General features: G+C 52.1%; 1 protein-coding gene across 2 annotated transcripts in view; it reads left to right on the forward strand.

The window, feature by feature from the left end:
* The window catches only part of LOC102940274 (class I histocompatibility antigen, F10 alpha chain), a 133,589-nt gene that overhangs the window by 86,852 nt on the left and 28,292 nt on the right, over positions 1 to 18,445 (forward strand). For both annotated transcript variants that reach the window (XM_037902414.2, XM_037902413.2), the window contains exon 2: positions 4,261 to 4,524. In XM_037902414.2, coding sequence (XP_037758342.1) covers positions 4,261 to 4,524 — 264 coding nt within the window. The remainder of the gene's footprint in view (positions 1 to 4,260; positions 4,525 to 18,445) is intronic.

Raw genomic sequence — 18,445 nt, forward strand, 5'->3', positions numbered from 1 at the left:
AGAGGCCACTGCAGGGCAGTGTCAGAGGGAGGGAGCCCAGCCTCTGAGAGGCAGGAGCGGGATCAGACTCTGCTCCATGCTGTCCCTGTTGCTCCCAGGCTAAATCCATAAAGGGGCTAAGGTGCCTAAATCCCAAAATCAGACCACTAGGATTCACAGAATCTCCCACTCAGCTGTTGCTGAGCACGGTAGGTCCCTGAACTCACTTGGCACCTACATTTGTGCATTAACAGTTCCCTTGGGACCTGTGTTCCTGTGCCCTGCAGCCTCCTGCTAGGCTCCTGGATGCCTGGGCCCCAGAGTGATGCATGGGCCCAGAGATGACAGATGTCCTCCACCCTCGTCTGGGGGCCCGATGCGGTGGGGGTGCTCAGGCTGCTTGCTGGATCGAATCCACACATGAACTCACACAACAGTGTGGGAGGAGCCCAGTGGTTTGGACATTGCCTAGGGTGTGAGAAACTCCTGGTTCCAGGCCCCCTCTGCCTGCTGGGGAGACTGGATTTGACCAGCCCTCTTACTAACATTCAGTGGGGGGATTTTCGTTGCTAGCTCCCAGTACCAAAAGGGGGAGGGTCGATGGGAAATCAGGACCCTGAGACTGACAGTCCCAGGGTCAATGGGGAGAGGCCAATGCTCCTGGTCAGCCTAATTGACAGGGCGGGCAGGCTAATCAGGGAGTCAGGAGGCCGGGGGTCCCATCCTCCCTGTGAGCTGGAATTGCCTGGGTCCAATGGAGTGGGGCCGAGCTAAGGAGAGAGCAGGGGCCCAAGCTGAGCTGGGGAGCAGAGCCAGCCAGAGGGGCCAGAAAAGCAGCCCAGGAAGCAGGTCTGAGCTGGGAGCAGTGTCACAGAAACAGCCCTCAGAGCAGACCTGTCCTGGGGGGAGAGCTGCAGCCATCGAGCCAAAGACACAGCCCAGGGAGAGCAGATCCTGTGCTGGGAGCAGGGCTGCAGCCACAGAGCCAGAGGGGCCAGAGAAGCAGCCCAGGGGGCTGGAGGCAGAGCAGCAGCATCAGTGCTGAGGCAGAGTGGAGCTGGAGCTAGAACAGTGGGGCGGGGGCTGGAGCTAGAGCCACGTATGGTGAGCAACTGGGGCCAGCCAAGGGGGGACCATGGGCAAAGGGGCACAGAAAGACACCCCCAGCCAAGGATCCTTGCAGGCCAGACTGGGAGGGGGCTGATGCTGGGAAGAAGGGTCCTACCGCCCAAAGTCCGGAGATGTGTGGCCACCACCAGAGCAAGTGTCCAACCCGCAGCATCCCTACAGCACAGCCAGGGCCTGAGAAGGAGACCTGGGACTTACAAGGAACAGACTGTGAAGTGCCCTGATGTTCCAGAGGCACTGTTTGTGATGTTCCCTGCCACAGAGCGGGGTGATGTGTTTTTCTTTAACCTTTCCCATTTTTCCTTATTCTTTTTTAAATTAATTGTCGATTAAACAGCTTATATTTGCTTTAAATTGTCTGTAATGATCAGTGGGTCAGGGACTTGCCCAGTGCAGAGAGAGTACCCCAGAGTACTAACCCCTGTCCTAGGTGACCACAGCAGGGTTGGGGGTCGAGCCCCCCAGGAATCCTGGGCCCAGCCTTGTTGGGGTTACGAGGACTCTGCCAGGTAGGAGAGTGGAAGGGGAGTCCTCAAGGGCAGGGAGGCCTCTGGCTAAAGGAAGTGGGAGCGAGGACTCAGATCCTTTCAGTAGCCCACTTCAGTGGGGTAGTGCAGAATCCAGGAAAGTTCTCACAATAGCGGGACCATTCCCCCGCTTACAGTTACTCAGGTGAGGGAGGGCTCCACGGGGGCTGTGTGAGTGAGTGAGGGTCCACACTGAGAGTCTGCCAGGTCTGAGACTAAATATCCCCTGAGACACTGAGGAATTGACAGGACTGAACAAGGCACCAGCCTGTGTCAGCCTGATCCCCAGGCCCCAAACCTCAGATATGTGTGTAACTCCCCTGAGCTGTGTCTGATGTCAGTGTGATGCTCACTGGAGTGAAGGGATCAGGGGTTCAGTGGCTGCAGCCCCTCCCCACCCCCTGCTTTGGCCCTGGTCCTGCCTGTGGATCTATGAGGTAAACCCGACTGTAGGGACGGGTGATCAGCCTGTGAGCTCCATGGGGCAGGGCCCATGCAGTGACTGGCACAACAGGGGGCCTGGTCCCAACAGGGTACCTAGGGTGCAGCCACAGCATGAATAAGTTAAGTCCGAAGCAGACTGCAAAGAGTTACAAATGGATCTTGCAAAACTGGGTGACTGGACAACAAAATCGCAGATGAAATTCAGTGTGGATAAATGCAAAGTAATACACTGGAAAACATAGTCCCAACTACACATATCAAATGATGAGATCTAAATTAGTTGTTACCATTCAAGAAAGAGATCTTGGAGTCATAGGGGATAGTTCTCAGAAAACATTCACTCAACGTGCAGCAGCAGTCAAAAAAATGAACAGAATGTTGGGAATCATTAGGAAAGGGATAGATAATAAGACAGAAAATATCATATTGCCTCTCTATAAATCCATGATATGCCCACACCTTGAATACTGCATGCAGATGTGGTTGCCCTGTTACCCAGGGTTCTTTCAACCCAAAGCTCTTGGTAACTTTTACTCTGTGTGAGGTGGTGTCAGGAAATAAATCAGGGGAGACATGGCCGGCCGACCGATAGATGGCGGCACAAACAGGACAACACAAGAGTGCTTTCACTTAAAGCTAAACTTTACTTAGTCTCAAGCACTTATACACACCTCCGCAACAGGTTAGTAAAACACTCCCAACCCTCGATAATGACCAAAGCTGAGTGTGGCTCTCGAGTGGCACAGCGGCAGCCCGTCTGCTAGTGGGGAACACGAGATGCAGCCAGAGGGAGAGTCCAGTCCTGAAGAGTCCCACCACCTCAAACTTTTCCCCCTTATTTATACATTAGTAATAGAATGACATGTCCCTTAAAGCAAATTTGTTAAGCAAGCAGTTCCAATGGGCAAGCAAGAGGCTCCTTCTGATTATCGATTAACCAGGTGCGGGTTTTTTCAGAGTTTGCAGCCTTGAGGCCCATTCCTGGGGCACATCCTGCTCTTCTAAGTTGCATGTATCAGCAACTACAACACAGTTCTTATCAGGAAGGACACGGGGTCAAGCTACCTTCTCTATGGCACCCAACCCCCCCCCCAAACCCTCCCCCCCTTGGTTAAGCTAAACCTGCTGACTTGGCTAATTTACAGCCTGCTGACTTGGCTGCTTTTAGCAATAAGCCATAGTGGTTTCAGGCACTTTACTGGTTTGCCAAAGTCTCACCGTACAGCCCCATCTCAAAAAAGATATATTGGAATTGGAAAGGGTTCAGAAAAGGGCAACAAAAATGACTAGGGGTAAGGAACGGTTGCCGTATGAGGAGAGATTAATAAAACTGGAACTTTTCAGCTTAGAAAAGAGAGAACTAAGGGGGGTTATGATAACGGTATATAAAATCATGACTAAAGCTATGGTTTTTTCACAGAGGCCACAGAAGTCATGGAATTCATGACTTCCAGCAATCTCTGTGACTTCAGACTGCAATGGCCAGGAGCTGCGAGCTATTAGCCAAGATGGGCAGGGATGGTGTCCCTAGCCTGTGTTTGCCAGAGGCTGGGAATGGGTGACAGGGTGTTCATTTGATGTTCATTCCCTCTGAAGCACCTGGCACTGGCCACTGTTGGAAGGCAGGATGTTGGGCTAGACAGACCTTTGATCTGATTCAGTATGGCCATTCTTATGTTCTTAATAAATTATAGTAAATTATGTAAACAGCTGGGGCCCTGGCTCCCACCTGCAGCTTGGACACTTCCCCCTAACCCTCCCCCTCCCCCCAGCTTCAGCTTCTGCCCCCTAGCCCTTCTCCTACGCCACACTCCCCCATAACATCCCACTCCTGCTCCTCACCCCCACTTCCAGCCCTGCCCTTTCTCCTGGGCCGCCTTTCCTTCGTCTCACTCCCTTCAGCCCCCGTACCCCCAGTACACTCTCCCCATCTGCTCCCCTACTCCTCACACACACTCCAGCCCCCTGTACTTCCTTTGCCCCTCTCCAGCCCTGACCCTCCCCCCCCCCCCGGCTTTCACCTCCTACCCTGACCCCTCTTTTTCCCTGGACAGGCTGTTGTGTGGGCCCATTCCCAGGTCTCCCTCCCACAGGAGCATTCCTGAGGCCTGGTGCTACTTCTCTCATATTGTCAGGAGCTTCGATCTGACCCCCTCCCCCCCCCAATCTTCCCCTCCCTTAGGTCTGCACACCACGCGCATATACAACACAGTGGTGTCGGAGCCCGGCCCGGGGCTGCCCTGGTACAGTGCTGCCGGCTACGTGGACGATCAGCTCTTCGTGGACTACACCAGCGAGAAGCGGAGGGTGGAGCCCCACACAGAATGGATGGCGCGGAACGTGGACCCACAGCACTGGGATGAGCAGACCTGGCGTGCACGGCGCTGGCAGGCCTGGTTCAATGCGAGTCTGAACACCCTGCGTGAGCTCTACAACCACAACGAGGGTGAGTGCAAGGCAAGGCCTGGCCCACGGACACAGAGAGGGGCGTGTTGATGTAAGCAGGTGGAAGGGACACAGGGATCCACATCGGGGATGGTGGTGTCAGTGTGAGCGGGGGGAGGGGACGGAAGGCCCAGAGGGGCATTTTCTCATAGGAGTCAGTGTTAACATGGGAGCGGGGGACTGCAGGATGGAGGTTTTCACGTGAAAGACTTTTTTGACACCCTCCAGAATGGGACTGTCATGCTGTTCCCTCCCCAAACACTCCAGATTTCTGCTACCAGTCCCACTTGCAGCTGCTTCGGAGGACCCCCCGCCCTTCATATGTGGTCATTTCCCAGGCAGAGCAGCAGAGGTGCAAAGGTCAGAAGGTCCCATCAGACACGACTAGTACGGCCTTCTGGTCACCCAGGCCAGAGAATCGTACCCAGCGATTCCTGCACGGAGGGGTTTGTTCCTCCCGGCTACGATAGTGACGCTGTCAGAACCTAGAGCTAGAACAGGGCTCTGAGATGTCTTGGCTCAATGCCCAGACACCGAGTGATGGGGAATCCCAATATCGACAGCCCCAAGTGTTCAAACATCACAAGTCAGGCCCACAAAATGCTGAGTTTGCCTTATCTTAAGTGTCATGAGTATTGTGGGAATAATATTGGAGATTCTGCTGCAAATCCTACTTCAACGCCTCAGCGTGGCGCAGCGGTAACCCTGGCTGTTCGACAGCAATGGTAGCGGAGTGCATTCTCCGGCAGATCTAACCATGCTGTCAAGGTGTCAGACTGTCAGCCCAGCGAGGGGGTTGCTTCCTCTGTGGAGGGGCGTATAATCCCTCTTTCTGAGGCTGTAAACTAGCTAAATTGGAGAGGTTAACGCGCCACTGACGACCCAGCCAGCGGGTGGCTGAAAACAATGGCTAAAACAACATGGAAAACCAAGTCTCGGTTCTCTGCACGTTCCTCGATCCCCACTCCAGAGACAGTGAGGCATTTGAACGACGAGAGGCTGCAAAGAATCTCAGGTGCCAGGTCTTCAAAAGGAAACTGGATTTCCTATCAAGGAGATATGGACTAGCATGGCGAAGGATGGCCAGAGCGAGAGAAGATTGGAAGATGTGTTGTGATCGGCTCAGTCTGAACTGATGAAGGACCGACAGTCTACCAGTCTACGCATTGGAGATTATTTTTATTTGCTTTCTGGTTTGAGCCTTTCGGGGACAAATTTTCAGGGTTTTCACTGCTGCTCTTATTACTTTTAAAAAAGAGCGAAGACTCCCCTAATCCCAGGAGCTCGGGCTTTAACAAAACCACCCACTATCATGAGATGCACAGTTAAGTCACACGAGCAGGCAGCGCTGCATTCACCCAGCCCTGGGGAGAAGCTGCTCACTGGTGAGCCTTCATTGTTCATTTTGTCTTTTTTCTAGAGTGAGTTTAGCTAAGGTCAGATTCCTCTTCACTCCTCAGGAGGAGGGTCTGACATTGACTTGGGCTGGAGAGTTAGTTAGAGAATCAGCCCCTGTAACGTGCAGAAACTCCAGGGCTGCCTTACTCCTGGCAGCAGAAATCACAGCACATGTCATAGACAATGAGGGTCGGAAGAGAGCTTAGGATGTCATCTAGACTAACCCCCTGCTCATGGCAGGACCAGCACCCACTAAATCATCCCAGGCAGGGCTTCGTCAAGCCAGGCCTTAAATACCTCTAAGTATGGAGATTCCACCACCTCCCTAGGTAACCCATTTCAGTGCTTCAGCACCCTCCTAGTGAAATAGTTTTTCCTAATATCCAACCTAGACCTCCTCCACTGCAACTTGAGACCATTGCTCGCAGTTGGAGCGCCCAGGGTCAGGCAGGTTCTCCTGCACACTATCGATATACGTGTAAAGAGCTGTTCTTCCTGCTCAGTCCCCAATGTGGGGGCTGTAGCCAGGCCCCTGATTGTGCTGTCTCAGTTAGCATGGTGATGATCCATGAACGTTCAGTGCCTGGCACTGCTGAACTGTCCCTGGCTTGTGGGGGTCTCTCTGATGGACTTCCTGCCCCCGGCCCTGCTCTGCCCTTCCTGACAGGATTTTCACTCACCAGTCCCGATTCCCCTGTGTCAGTGGTACTGGCCTGTGACATTGGTCCTCACCCAGGAGTGTCCCCAGCCCCTCCTAGTACCCTCCCCCCAATCCCTCCTGGCTCCCAGCACTGAGACAGCAGCAATGAGAACTAATTTCCATCCTGCCCTGGACACCTGGGTTCCTGGGGGCCCTGCCCCAAGACTAAGCAACAGGGCGGACGGTTGCCAAGTGTCTGCCCCCCTAGTCCGCCCCCTCCGTAGCTAGTTTAACCCTCTCCTGACTAGTCTCACCCATTGGTCCCCTGCTGCTGAGCCTGTCCAGCCTGACCTGCTCACACGGACACCGGCCTCCCCAGTGCTGAGAGAGGGGCTCCACTCACCTGCCCCTAACCCTGCGCTGGCAAGCTGCTGTTCTGTCCCCCCGCCCTCTCCCCAATCACTGTCCCGACTGCCCCTTCCTGCCCTCCTCCCCTCATTTACCCCCTCCCCCTCGCAGTCCCAGGGCTGTTGGCTTGTGGGACACTGTTCTCGAGTCGTGCATCTTGGCAGCGTTAATGTCGACTCCTGACGATTTAGGGCTTCTGAGTGTGCTGGAGCTGCTGCTTATCAGGCTTCCCCCACCACCTGGGTGCAGCTGGGCCCCCTGCAGGATCCCTGCTGTCTGTGTGGAGGGCACTGGGGCAGGTGGAGCAGACCTCACAGTCATCAGGCTTCTTCTCCTCCCCAAACCCAAAGGAAAAGCAGAGCAGCTCAGGGGAGTTAAGCCCCGGCACAGGATCCTTCAGCGTGGTCTGGGTCAGAGTCTGCTGCTGCCGATTCTTCAGGGAGGGGCAGCTCTGAGAGAAGGAAGCACGAATCCAGGTCTGGCAGGTGCAGGAGCCTCAGTGTCCCCTGGGAGGAGGGACAGCTCTCTGATTCCAGCTGGGATCCTTCGAATCCACGTGTAAGAGGGCAGTTTCCGGTTTAGAGCGACCGCCCAAGGAAACATCTAAGACAGACAAAGAGGAGCCAGATCAGAATCGCAGTGACACCGCTCAGCATAGAATCATAGAAGATAAGGGTTGGAAGAGACCTCAGGAGGGCATCTAGTCCAACCCCCTGCTCAAAGCAGGACCAACACCAACTTTGTCAAGCCAGGCCTTAAAAACCTCTAAGGATGGAGACTCCACCACCTCCCTAGGTAACCCATTCCAGCGCATTACCACCCTTCTAGTGAAACAGTGTTTCCTAATATCCAACATGGACCTCCCCTGCTGCAACTTGAGAACATTGCTCCTTGTTCTGTCATCTGCAACCACTGAGAACAGCCTAACTCCATCCTCTTTGGAACCCCCCTGTGAGTAGTTGAAGGCTGCTATCAAATCCCCCCTCACTCTTTTCTCTTCTGCAGACTAAATGAGCCCAGTTCCCTCAGCCTCTCCTCGTAAGTCATGTGCCCCAACCCCCTAATCATTTTCATTGCGCTCCACTGGACTCTCTTCAATCTGTCCACATCCTTTCTGGAGTGGCGGGACCAAAACTGGATGCAATACTCCAGGTGTGGCCTCACCAGTGCCGAATAGAGGGGAATAATCACATCCCTTGATCTGCTGGCAATACTCCTACTAATGCAGCCCAATATGCCGTTGGCCTTCTTGGCAACAAGGGCACACTGCTGACTCATATCCAGCTTCTCATCCACTGTAACTCCTAGGTCCTTTTCTGCAGAACTACTACTTAGCCAGTCAGTCCCCAGCCTGTAGCAGTGCATGGGATTCTTCCGTCCTAAATGCAGGACTCTGCACTTGTCCTTATTGAACCTCATCAGATTTCTTTTGGCCCAATCCTCCAATTTGTCTAGGTCACTCTGGACCCTATCTCTACCTTCCAGCATATATACCTCTCCCCCCATTTTAGTGTCATCCGCGAACTTGCTGAGGGTGCAATCCATCCCATCGATCATTAATAAAGATGCCTCTGTCTTCACGAACAAGGTCAGCTCCCAGACTACTGCACTGGGCAGCACAGCATGGGGAGGAGGTGACCACCCCTCTGTGGAGAAAGAAGTGGTTCCGGACTATTTAGGAAAGCTGGACGAGCATAAGTCCATGGGGCCGGATGCGCTGTATCTGAGAGTGCTGAAGGAGTTGGCAGATGTGATTGCAGAGCCATTGGCCATTATCTTTGAAAACTCATGGTGATCCTGGGAAGTCCCGGACGACTGGAAAAAGGCTAATGTAGTGCCCATCTTTGAAAAAGGGAAGAAGGAGGATCCTGGGAACTACAGGCCAGTCAGCCTCACCTCAGTCCCTGGAAAAATCATGGAGCATGTCCTCAAGGAATCAATTCTGAAGCACTTAGAGAAAAGGAAAGTGATCAGAAACATTCAGCATGGATTCACCAAGGGCAAGTCATGCCTGACTAATCTAATTACCTTCTATGATGAGATAACTGGCTCTGGGGATGAGGGGAAAGCGGTGGACATGTTGTTCCTTGGCTTTAGCAAAGCTTTTGACACGGTCTCCCACAGTATTCTTGTCAGCAAGTTAAAGAAGTATGGGCTGGATGAATGGACTATAAGGTGGATAGAAAGTTGGCTAGATTGTCGAGCTCAACGGGTAGTGATCAATGGCTCCATGTCTAGTTGGCAGCCGGTATCAAGTGGAGTGCCCCAAGGGTCGGTCCTGAGGCCGGTTTTGTTCAATATCTTCATAAACGACCTGGAGGATGGTGTGGATTGCACCTTCAGCAAGTTTGCAGGTGACACTAAATTGGGAGGAGAGGTAGATACACTGGACGGTAGGGATAGGATACAGAGGGCCCTAGACAAATTGGAGGATTGGGCCAAAAGAAATCTGATGAGGTTCAACAAGGACAAGTGCAGAGTCCTGCACTTAGGACGGAAGAATCCCATGCACCGCTACAGACTAGGGACCGAATGGCTCGGCAGCAGTTCTGCAGAAAAGGACCTAAGGGTTACAGTGGACGAGAAGCTGGATATGAGTCAACAGTGTGCCCTTGTTGCCAAGAGGGCCAACGTCATTTTGGGATGTATATTTAGGAGCATTGCCAGCAGATCGAGGGACGTGATCGTTCCCTCTATTCGACATTGGTGAGGCCTCATCTGGAGTACTGTGTCCAGTTTTGGGCCCCACACTACAAAAAGGATGTGGAAAAATTGGAAAGAGTCCAGCAGAGGGCAACAAAAATGATTAGGGGACTGGAGCACATGAGTTATGAGGAGAGGCTGAGGGAACTGGGATTGTTTAGTCTGCGGAAGAGAAGAGTGAGGGGGAATTTGATAGCTGCTTTCAACTACCTGAAAGGGGATTCCAAAGAGGATGGATCTAGACTGTTCTTAGTGGTAGCTGATGACAGAACAAGGAGTAATGGTCTCAAGTTGCAGTGGGGGAGGTTTAGGTTGGATATTAGGAAAAACTTTTTCACTAGGAGGGTGGTGAAACACTGGAATGCGTTACCTAGGGAGGTGGTGGAATCTCCTTCCCTAGAAGTTTTTAAGGTCAGGCTTGACAAAGCCCTGGCTGGGATGATTTAGTTGGGGATTGGTCCTGCTTTGAGCAGGGGGTTGGACTAGGTGACCTCCTGAGGTCCCTTCCAACCCTGATATTCTATGATTCTATGTTGAACTAAACCGGCCCCAGGACCGACCCCTGGGGCACTCTGCTTGATACTGGCTGCCAACTAGACATCGAGCCGTTGATCACTACTCATTGATCCCAACAATCTAGCCAGCTTTCTATCCACCTTATAGTCCATTCATCGAGCCCATACTTCTTTAACTTGCTGGAAAGAATACTATGGGTGATGGTATGAAAAGCTTTGCTAAAGTCAACATGTGTCACGTCCATCACTTTCCCCATATCCACAGGTTTCAGAGTAACAGCCGTGTTAGTCTGTATTCGCAAAAAGAAAAGGAGTACTTGTGGCACCTTAGAGACTAAGCAATTTATTTGAGCATAAGCTTTCGTGAGCTACAGCTCACTTCATCAGATGCATACTGTGGAAAATACAAAAGATGTTTGTTTTTATACACACAAATCAGGAAAAAATGGGTGTTTATCACTACAAAAGGTTTTCTCTCCCCCCACCCCACTCTCCTGCTGGTAATAGCATCCGATGAAGTGAGCTGTAGCTCACGAAAGCTTATGCTCAAATAAATTGCTTAGTCTCTAAGGTGCCACAAGTACTCCTTTTCTTTCAGCTTATGTAAAGTGATCACTCTCCTTACAATGTGTATGATAATCAAGGTGGGCCATTTCCAGCACAAATCCAGGTTTTCTCCCCCCCAAACACCCCCAAACAAATCCACTCTCCTGTTGGTAATAGCTTGTCTAAAGTGATCACTCTCCTTACAGTGTGTATGATAATCAAGGTGGGCCATTTCCAGCACAAATCCAGGTTTTAACAAGAACGTCTGAGGAAGGGGGGGGGTGTTAGGAAAACAAGGGGAAATAGGTTACCTTGCATAATGACTTAGCCACTCCCAGTCTCTATTCAAGCCTAAGTTAATTGTATCCAATTTGCAAATGAATTCCAATTCAGCAGTCTCTCGCTGGAGTCTCTATTTGAAGTTTTTCTGTTGTAATATCGCAACTTTCATGTCTGTAATCGCGTGACCAGAGAGATTGAAGTGTTCTCCGACTGGTTTATGAATGTTATAATTCTTGACATCTGATTTGTGTCCATTTATTCTTTTACATAGAGACTGTCCAATTTGACCAATGTACATGGCAGAGGGGCATTGCTCGCACATGATGGCATATATCACATTGGTGGATGTGCAGGTGAATGAGCCTCTGATAGTGTGGCTGATGTTATTAGGCCCTGTGATGGTGTCCCCTGAATAGATATGTGGGCACAGTTGGCAACGGGCTTTGTTGCAAGGATAGGTTCCTGGCTTAGTGGTTCTGTTGTGTGGTATGTGGTTGCTGGTGAGTATTCGCTTCACGTTGGGGAGCTGTCTGTAGGCAAGGACTGGCCTGTCTCCCAAGATTTGTGAGAGTGTTGGGTCATCCTACAGGATAGGTTGTAGATCCTTGATAATGCGTTGGAGGGGTTTTAGTTGGGGGCTGAAGGTGACGGCTAGTGGCGTTCTGTTATTTTCTTTGTTAGGCCTGTCCTGTAGTAGGTGACTTCTGGATACTCTTCTGGCTCTATCAATCTGTTTCTTCACTTCCGCAGGTGGGTATTGTAGTTGTAAGAATGCATGATAGAGATCTTGTAGGTGTTTGTCTCTGTCTGAGGGGTTGGAGCAAATGCGGTTGTATCGCAGAGCTTGGCTGTAGACAATGGATCGTGTGGTGTGGTCAGGGTGAAAGCTGGAGGCATGTAGGTAGGAAAAGCGGTCAGTAGGTTTCCGGTATAGGGTGGTGTTTATGTGACCATCGTTTATTAGCACTGTAGTGTCCAGGAAGTGGATCTCCTGTGTCTACTGGACCAGGCTGAGGTTGATGGTGGGATGGAAATTGTTGAAATCATGGTGGAATTCCTCAAGAGCTTCTTTTCCATGGGTCCAGATGATGAAGATGTCATCAATATAGTGCAAGTAGAGTAGGGGCATTAGGGGACGAGAACTGAGGAAGCGTTGTTCTAAGTCAGCCATAAAAATGTTGGCATACTGTGGGGCCATGTGGGTACCCATAGCAGTGCCGCTGATTTGAAGGTATACATTGTCCCCAAATGTAAAATAGTTATGGGTAAGGACAAAGTGATCACTTTACATAAGCTATTACCAGCAGGAGAGTGGGGTTGGGGGAGAGAAAACCTTTTGTAGTGATAAACACCCATTTTTTCCTGATTTGTGTGTATAAAAACAAACATCTTCTGTATTTTCCACAGTATGCATCCGATGAAGTGAGCTGTAGCTCACGAAAGCTTATGCTCAAATAAATTGGTTAGTCTCTAAGGTGCCACAAGTACTCCCATATCCACAGAGCCAGTTATCTCATCATAGAAGGCAATCAGGTTGGTAAGGCATGACTTGCCCTTGGTGAATCCATGTTGACTGTTCCTGATCAACTTCCTCTCCTCCAAGTGCTTCAGAATGGATTCCTTGAGGACCTGCTCCATGGTTTTGCCAGGGACTGAAGTGAGGCTGTAGTTTCCTGGGTTCTCCTCCTTCCCTTTTAAAAATATGGGCACTATATTTACCGTTTTCCAATCATCCGGGACCTCCCCTGATCACCACAAGTTTTCAAAGATAATGGCAAATGACTCTGCAATCACATCAGTCAATTCCCTCAGAACCCTTGGATGCATTAGATCTGGACCCATGGATTTGTGCATGTCTAGGTTTTCTAAATAGTCCTGACCTGTTCTTTCACCACTGAGGGCTGCTCACCTCCTCCCCATACTGTGTTGCCCAGGTTAGCAGTCTGGGAGCTGCCCTTGTCTGTGAAGACCGAGGCAAAAAAAGGCATTGAGTACTTCAACTTTTTCCACATCATCTGTCACTAGGTTGCCTCCCCCATTCAGTAAGGGTCCCACACTTTCCCTGACCACCTCCTTGTTGCTAACATACCTGTAAAAACCCATCTTGTTACCCTTCACATCCCTTGTTAGCTGCAACTCCAATTGTGTTTTGGCCTTCCTGATTACACCCCTGCATGCCCGCGCAATATTTTTATATTCCTCCCTAGTCATCTGTCCAAGTGTCCACTTCTTGTAAGCTTCCTTTTTGTGTTTAAACTCACCAAAGATTTCACTGTTAAGCCAAGCTGCTCGCCTGCCATATTTGCTATTGTTTTTGTACATTAGGATGGTTTGTTCCTGCACCTTCAATGAGGCTTCTTTAAAATTCAGGCAGCTCTCCTGGACTCCTTTCCCCCTCATATTAGCCTCGGAGGGGATCCTGCCCATCAGTTCTCTGAGGGAGTCAAAGTCTGCTTTTCTCAACTCCAGGGTACATAATTTGCTATTCTCCTTTCTTCCTTTTGTGAGGATCCTGAACTCAACCATCTCATGGTCACTGCTGCCTAGGTTGCCACCTACTTCTACTTCCCTTGCCAATTCTTCCCTGTTTGTGAGCAGCAGGTCAAGAGGAGCACAGCCCCTGGTCGGTTCCTCCAGGACTTGTTCCAGGAAGTTGTCCCCAACACTCTCCAAAAATTTCCTGGATTGTCTGTGCACTGCTGTATTGCTCTCCCAGCAGATGTTAGGGTGCTTGAAGTCCCCCATTAGAACCAGGGCCTGTGATCTGGAAACTTCAGTTAGTTGTCCAAAGAAAGCCTCGTCTACCGCATCCTTCTATAGCACATGCCCTCCATTACGTCACCCTTGTTGCTCTCGCCTATAAACTTAACCCAAAGACTCTCAATAGGCTTTTCTCCAGTTTCATACTGGAGCTCTGGGCAATCATACCGCTCTCTTACATACAATGCAGCTCCTCCACCTTTCCTCCCATGCCTGTTCTTCCTGAACAGTTTATACCCATCCGTGACAGTGCTCCAGTCATGTGAACTTCCTCACCAAGTTTCTGTTGTTCCAATCACATCATAGTTCCTTGACTGTCCCAGGACTTCCAATTCTTCCTGCTTGTTTCCCAGGCTTCTTGCTAGTAAGATAACTAGCTGGTTGCCCCACTTTCTCAGTATGAATCCGGAGGCTTCCCCTCTTGCACCCTCCTCCTTGTGTTTCCTCCCAGTATCCCACTTCCCTCTGGGCTTAGGTCACCATTCCCCGGCGAACCTAGTTTAAAGCCCTCCTCACTAGGTTAGCAAGCCTTCCTGTGAAGATGCTCTTCCCTCTCTTCGTTATGTGGATCCCATCTCTTCCTAGCAATCATTCTTCTCGGCACAACATCCCATGGTCAAAGAATCCAAAGCCCTCTCTCCAACACCAACAGCGTAACCACGCATTCACCTCCACAATTGACGATCCCTACCTGGGCCTTTTCCTTCAACAGGGAGGATGGACGAGAACTTGATTTGCACCTCAAACTCATTTATCCTTCTTCCTAGAGCCATGTACTCTGCAGTAACCTGCTCAAGGTCATTCTTGGCAGTATCATTGGTGCCCGCGTGGAGAAATAGGAAGGGGTAGCAGTCCGAGGTCTTGATCAGTCTCAGCAGACACTCCATCACATCCTGAATTCTAGCTCCAGGCAAGCAGCACACTTCTCGAGTCTCCCGGTCTGGTCGGCAGATGGATGGCTCCGTTCCCCTTAGGAGGGAGTCCCCGACCTCCACCTCCCATCTCCACCTCTTGGGAGTGGTGGTCATGGAACCCCCATCCCTAGGACAATGCATCTCATGCCTTCCGGTCGATGGGGTCTTCTTCCTATCCCTTTCCTCAGAGGGCTCTTCCAAATCCCTCTCTGCAGTAGTACCTGTGGAGAGAGACTGAAATCGGTTTCTTACCTCTATTTGCATTGGGGGTACATAAGTTCTCCTCTTTCTTCTTCTGGAGGTCACATGCTGCCAATATTCTTCCCCGTTCTGTGCTGCCCTCTCTGATTCTTCAGTATGCTGTGCCTCCAGAACCAAACTCTGACTGCTATCCAGAAATTCTTCATTTTCTCTGATGTAACACAGCGTTGATACTTGGTTCTCTAGTCCTTTAACCTTTTCTTCCAATATGGAGACCAGCTTGCACTTTGTACAGACGAAGTCGCTTCTGTCCTCTGGGAGAAGACAAACGTGGCACATCCTGTGCAGGTCACTGTGACGAAGTGGGACTGTTCTTAATGTTTCCTCCGAATATTGTGGGGGTGCCTCAGTTTCCCCTATGCAGTTCTTAAGTATCTAGGGGGTGGGGTAAGGGTGTATGGTCATTGCAGAGCCCTAGAGGGCAGGTGTGTGCAGGAGTCTGGACACAGAGAATGGCCGACACCCTGTTTCCTGGCAACTGATGGCCTGGGCCCTTCCCCCCTGTAAGGTGAGAGCTAAAGGGTTGGAGAACAAAGGAATCAGGTGACCTCCTGGCCCGGGAAAGGAACAAAGACCAGAGGAGGAGGGGCTGGAGGGAGTTTTCAGTTTGGGGCTGGCTGGGACATGGAGTGAAGGGCAGACGTGGTTGTCTGGCTCACTGCCCCCCAAAATGGACCCAGCTGAGGGGTCCTGTTCTCTGCACCTGCAAGCTCTGTTTTAGACCATGTTCCTGTCATCTAATAAACCTCTGTTTTACTGGCTGGCTGAGAGTCAAGTCTGAATGCGGAGTTGGGGTGCAGGACCCTCTGGCTTCCCCAGGAGCCCTGCCTGAGCGGACTCGCTGGGGGAAGCGCACGGAGGGGCAGAGGATGCTGAATGCTCCGAGGTCAGACCCAGGAAGGTGGAAGCTGTGTGAGCTGTGTGTCCTGAAGACAGGTTGCTCACAGGAAGGAGACTGCCCCAGAGTCCTGACTGGCTTCATGGGGAGCAGTTCCAGAGCATCGCCCAGGGACTCCGTGACAGCTGGTGGCAGCGGTGGGATGTACTGCACCCCGTGGACGGCGCTTCCTGCAGTAAGTGACTGGGGAGCAGTAAAACGAAGGGGGATTGACGGGTACCAGGCGTGCTGAAGATTCAGAGAGAGACGGTTTCAGGGGGTGGTTAACTCCTGGAAGTGTGTGACCAGAGAGAAGGACTTTTGCAGTAACAGGGTCCCCCGGGGGATTGCAGCGAGCGGTCCCAGGGGCGGAGGAGTCTGCAGCTCGACCCTGGCAAAGAGGTGGTGACCTTGAGAAGGGCTGGCACACTAGGGGTTCTCCCTGGAAACCGTGGGGAGCTGAGAGCACACAGGCCTGTGAGTCCACAACAACTTGGGAAGAGCGGAGTGATGGCCTGTCACCATCTCCTTAAGAAGGACATTGTAACCCTGTGCAGAAGGAAAGGGTTGAGCATTGGAAAGTTCACCAAAGCACAGTTAATCGTGCAGCTGGAGGAGGATGACCGCTCTAAGGGACAGATTCCTGACCCCAAATGGGGCGATAGCAGGATCTGTGAGCAGCTGGAGTGGTAGCCAGGCATCGCCAAGACTCCTGTCCCTGACTAGACGAGGGTCTTCACGATCGGGTTTCCCATCCGGGGATCGGAGACGGACGGGATTAGAGCTGAGTCCGAGAGAGCAAGAGGACTGTGAGAGACAGCGAGAGCCCGAGAAAGAGCTGCAGAAGCAGCAGCAGCATGAACTGGCGGTGGGGGAGCGGAGAGGCCTAGGGGACCTCCCAGGTGTGAGTGGGGATAGACCCCGGGGGGCCAGCTCCGCAGGGAACCTCGAGACTAAATTGCTGCCCCTGGTTAAGGAAGGGGGGGATGTGGATGCCCACCTCACTGCCTTTGAGCAGGCTGGAGATTTGAACCAGGGGGATCCTGCGGAAAAGCCCCGGTGTCCAGCTCCCTTGCTGGGTCCCAAGGCCGTAGACTCCGTCAGCCAGATGGGTGGGGAGGTGGACAGGCTCCCACTCCTGACCCCAACCTATATGTCTGTGTGGAGTTTCCTGGGGCCAGGCCCCTCGGACCCCCAGTAGGAGCGGAAGGTGATGGCCAGCTTGTCGGGGAGAAGACCTGATCCCAGTTTGACCCCCTGGGGTTTTGGGGTGGCCAAAGGGCACGGGTCGCAGAAACCTTCCCACAGGCGGCCTGCGAGTGCTATCGACCACCCCCGACCTAAGGGAGGGCGTGAAACTGGAAGGGCCTGGTGTAACTCCTACCAAGGAATGGGAGAGATGCTGGGGCATCCATGGGAACGTTGGTGGCTTCGAACTTCCCCAGGTCACCGGGTAAAGTGACCCCGCTCAGTTCGATCTCGAAGGGGGGAGAGATGTGACGAAGTGGGACTGTTCTTAATGTTTCCTCCGAATATTGTGGGGGTGCCTCAGTTTCCCCTATGCAGTTCTTAAGTATCTAGGGGGTGGGGTAAGGGTGTATGGTCATTGCAGAGCCCTAGAGGGCAGGTGTGTGCAGGAGTCTGGACACAGAGAATGGCCGACACCCTGTTTCCTGGCAACTGATGGCCTGGGCCCTTCCCCCCTGTAAGGTGAGAGCTAAAGGGTTGGAGAACAAAGGAATCAGGTGACCTCCTGGCCCGGGAAAGGAACAAAGACCAGAGGAGGAGGGGCTGGAGGGAGTTTTCAGTTTGGGGCTGGCTGGGACATGGAGTGAAGGGCAGACATGGTTGTCTGGCTCACTGCCCCCCAAAATGGACCCAGCTGAGGGGTCCTGTTCTCTGCACCTGCAAGCTCTGTTTTAGACCATGTTCCTGTCATCTAATAAACCTCTGTTTTACTGGCTGGCTGAGAGTCAAGTCTGAATGCGGAGTTGGGGTGCAGGACCCTCTGGCTTCCCCAGGAGCCCTGCCTGAGCGGACTCGCTGGGGGAAGCGCACGGAGGGGCAGAGGATGCTGAATGCTCCGAGGTCAGACCCAGGAAGGTGGAAGCTGTGTGAGCTGTGTGTCCTGAAGACAGGCTGCTCACAGGAAGGAGACTGCCCCAGAGTCCTGACTGGCTTCATGGGGAGCAGTTCCAGAGCATCGCCCAGGGACTCCGTGACAGTCACAACAGCTGATTGCTCGTTATCCATGTCTTCCTTCTAAGAGCCTCCTCAGATGTTGTATGTACTGCTTACAGGAGCCTGCAAGGCAAAAACACCCTGTGCAACACGCCTGCCCCCGCCCCCACAGTATTGTCCCTGAGGATCCCAAACCGAACCGCGTATTTCTCTCAGTGTGGCCTTGATAGACATGGTCTGGGAAGAACGGGCAGCCCCAGAAGACACTGAGAGACAGAGCAAGGCGGCTAAGAGACGGTACAGCATGCACCAGTCCAAATCAGCGTTTATTTCCCTTCCTAAGGTCAATGCAGCAGGGACGTGCCTAGGTAAGGACACAGCAATGCCTTCAGAGGCAGATTTCAATCTAAGATCCCCTACCAGACAGGAGGATGGGC

Source organism: Chelonia mydas, chromosome 5, assembly GCF_015237465.2.
Source record: "Chelonia mydas isolate rCheMyd1 chromosome 5, rCheMyd1.pri.v2, whole genome shotgun sequence".
Classification (NCBI taxonomy): domain Eukaryota; kingdom Metazoa; phylum Chordata; order Testudines; family Cheloniidae; genus Chelonia; species Chelonia mydas.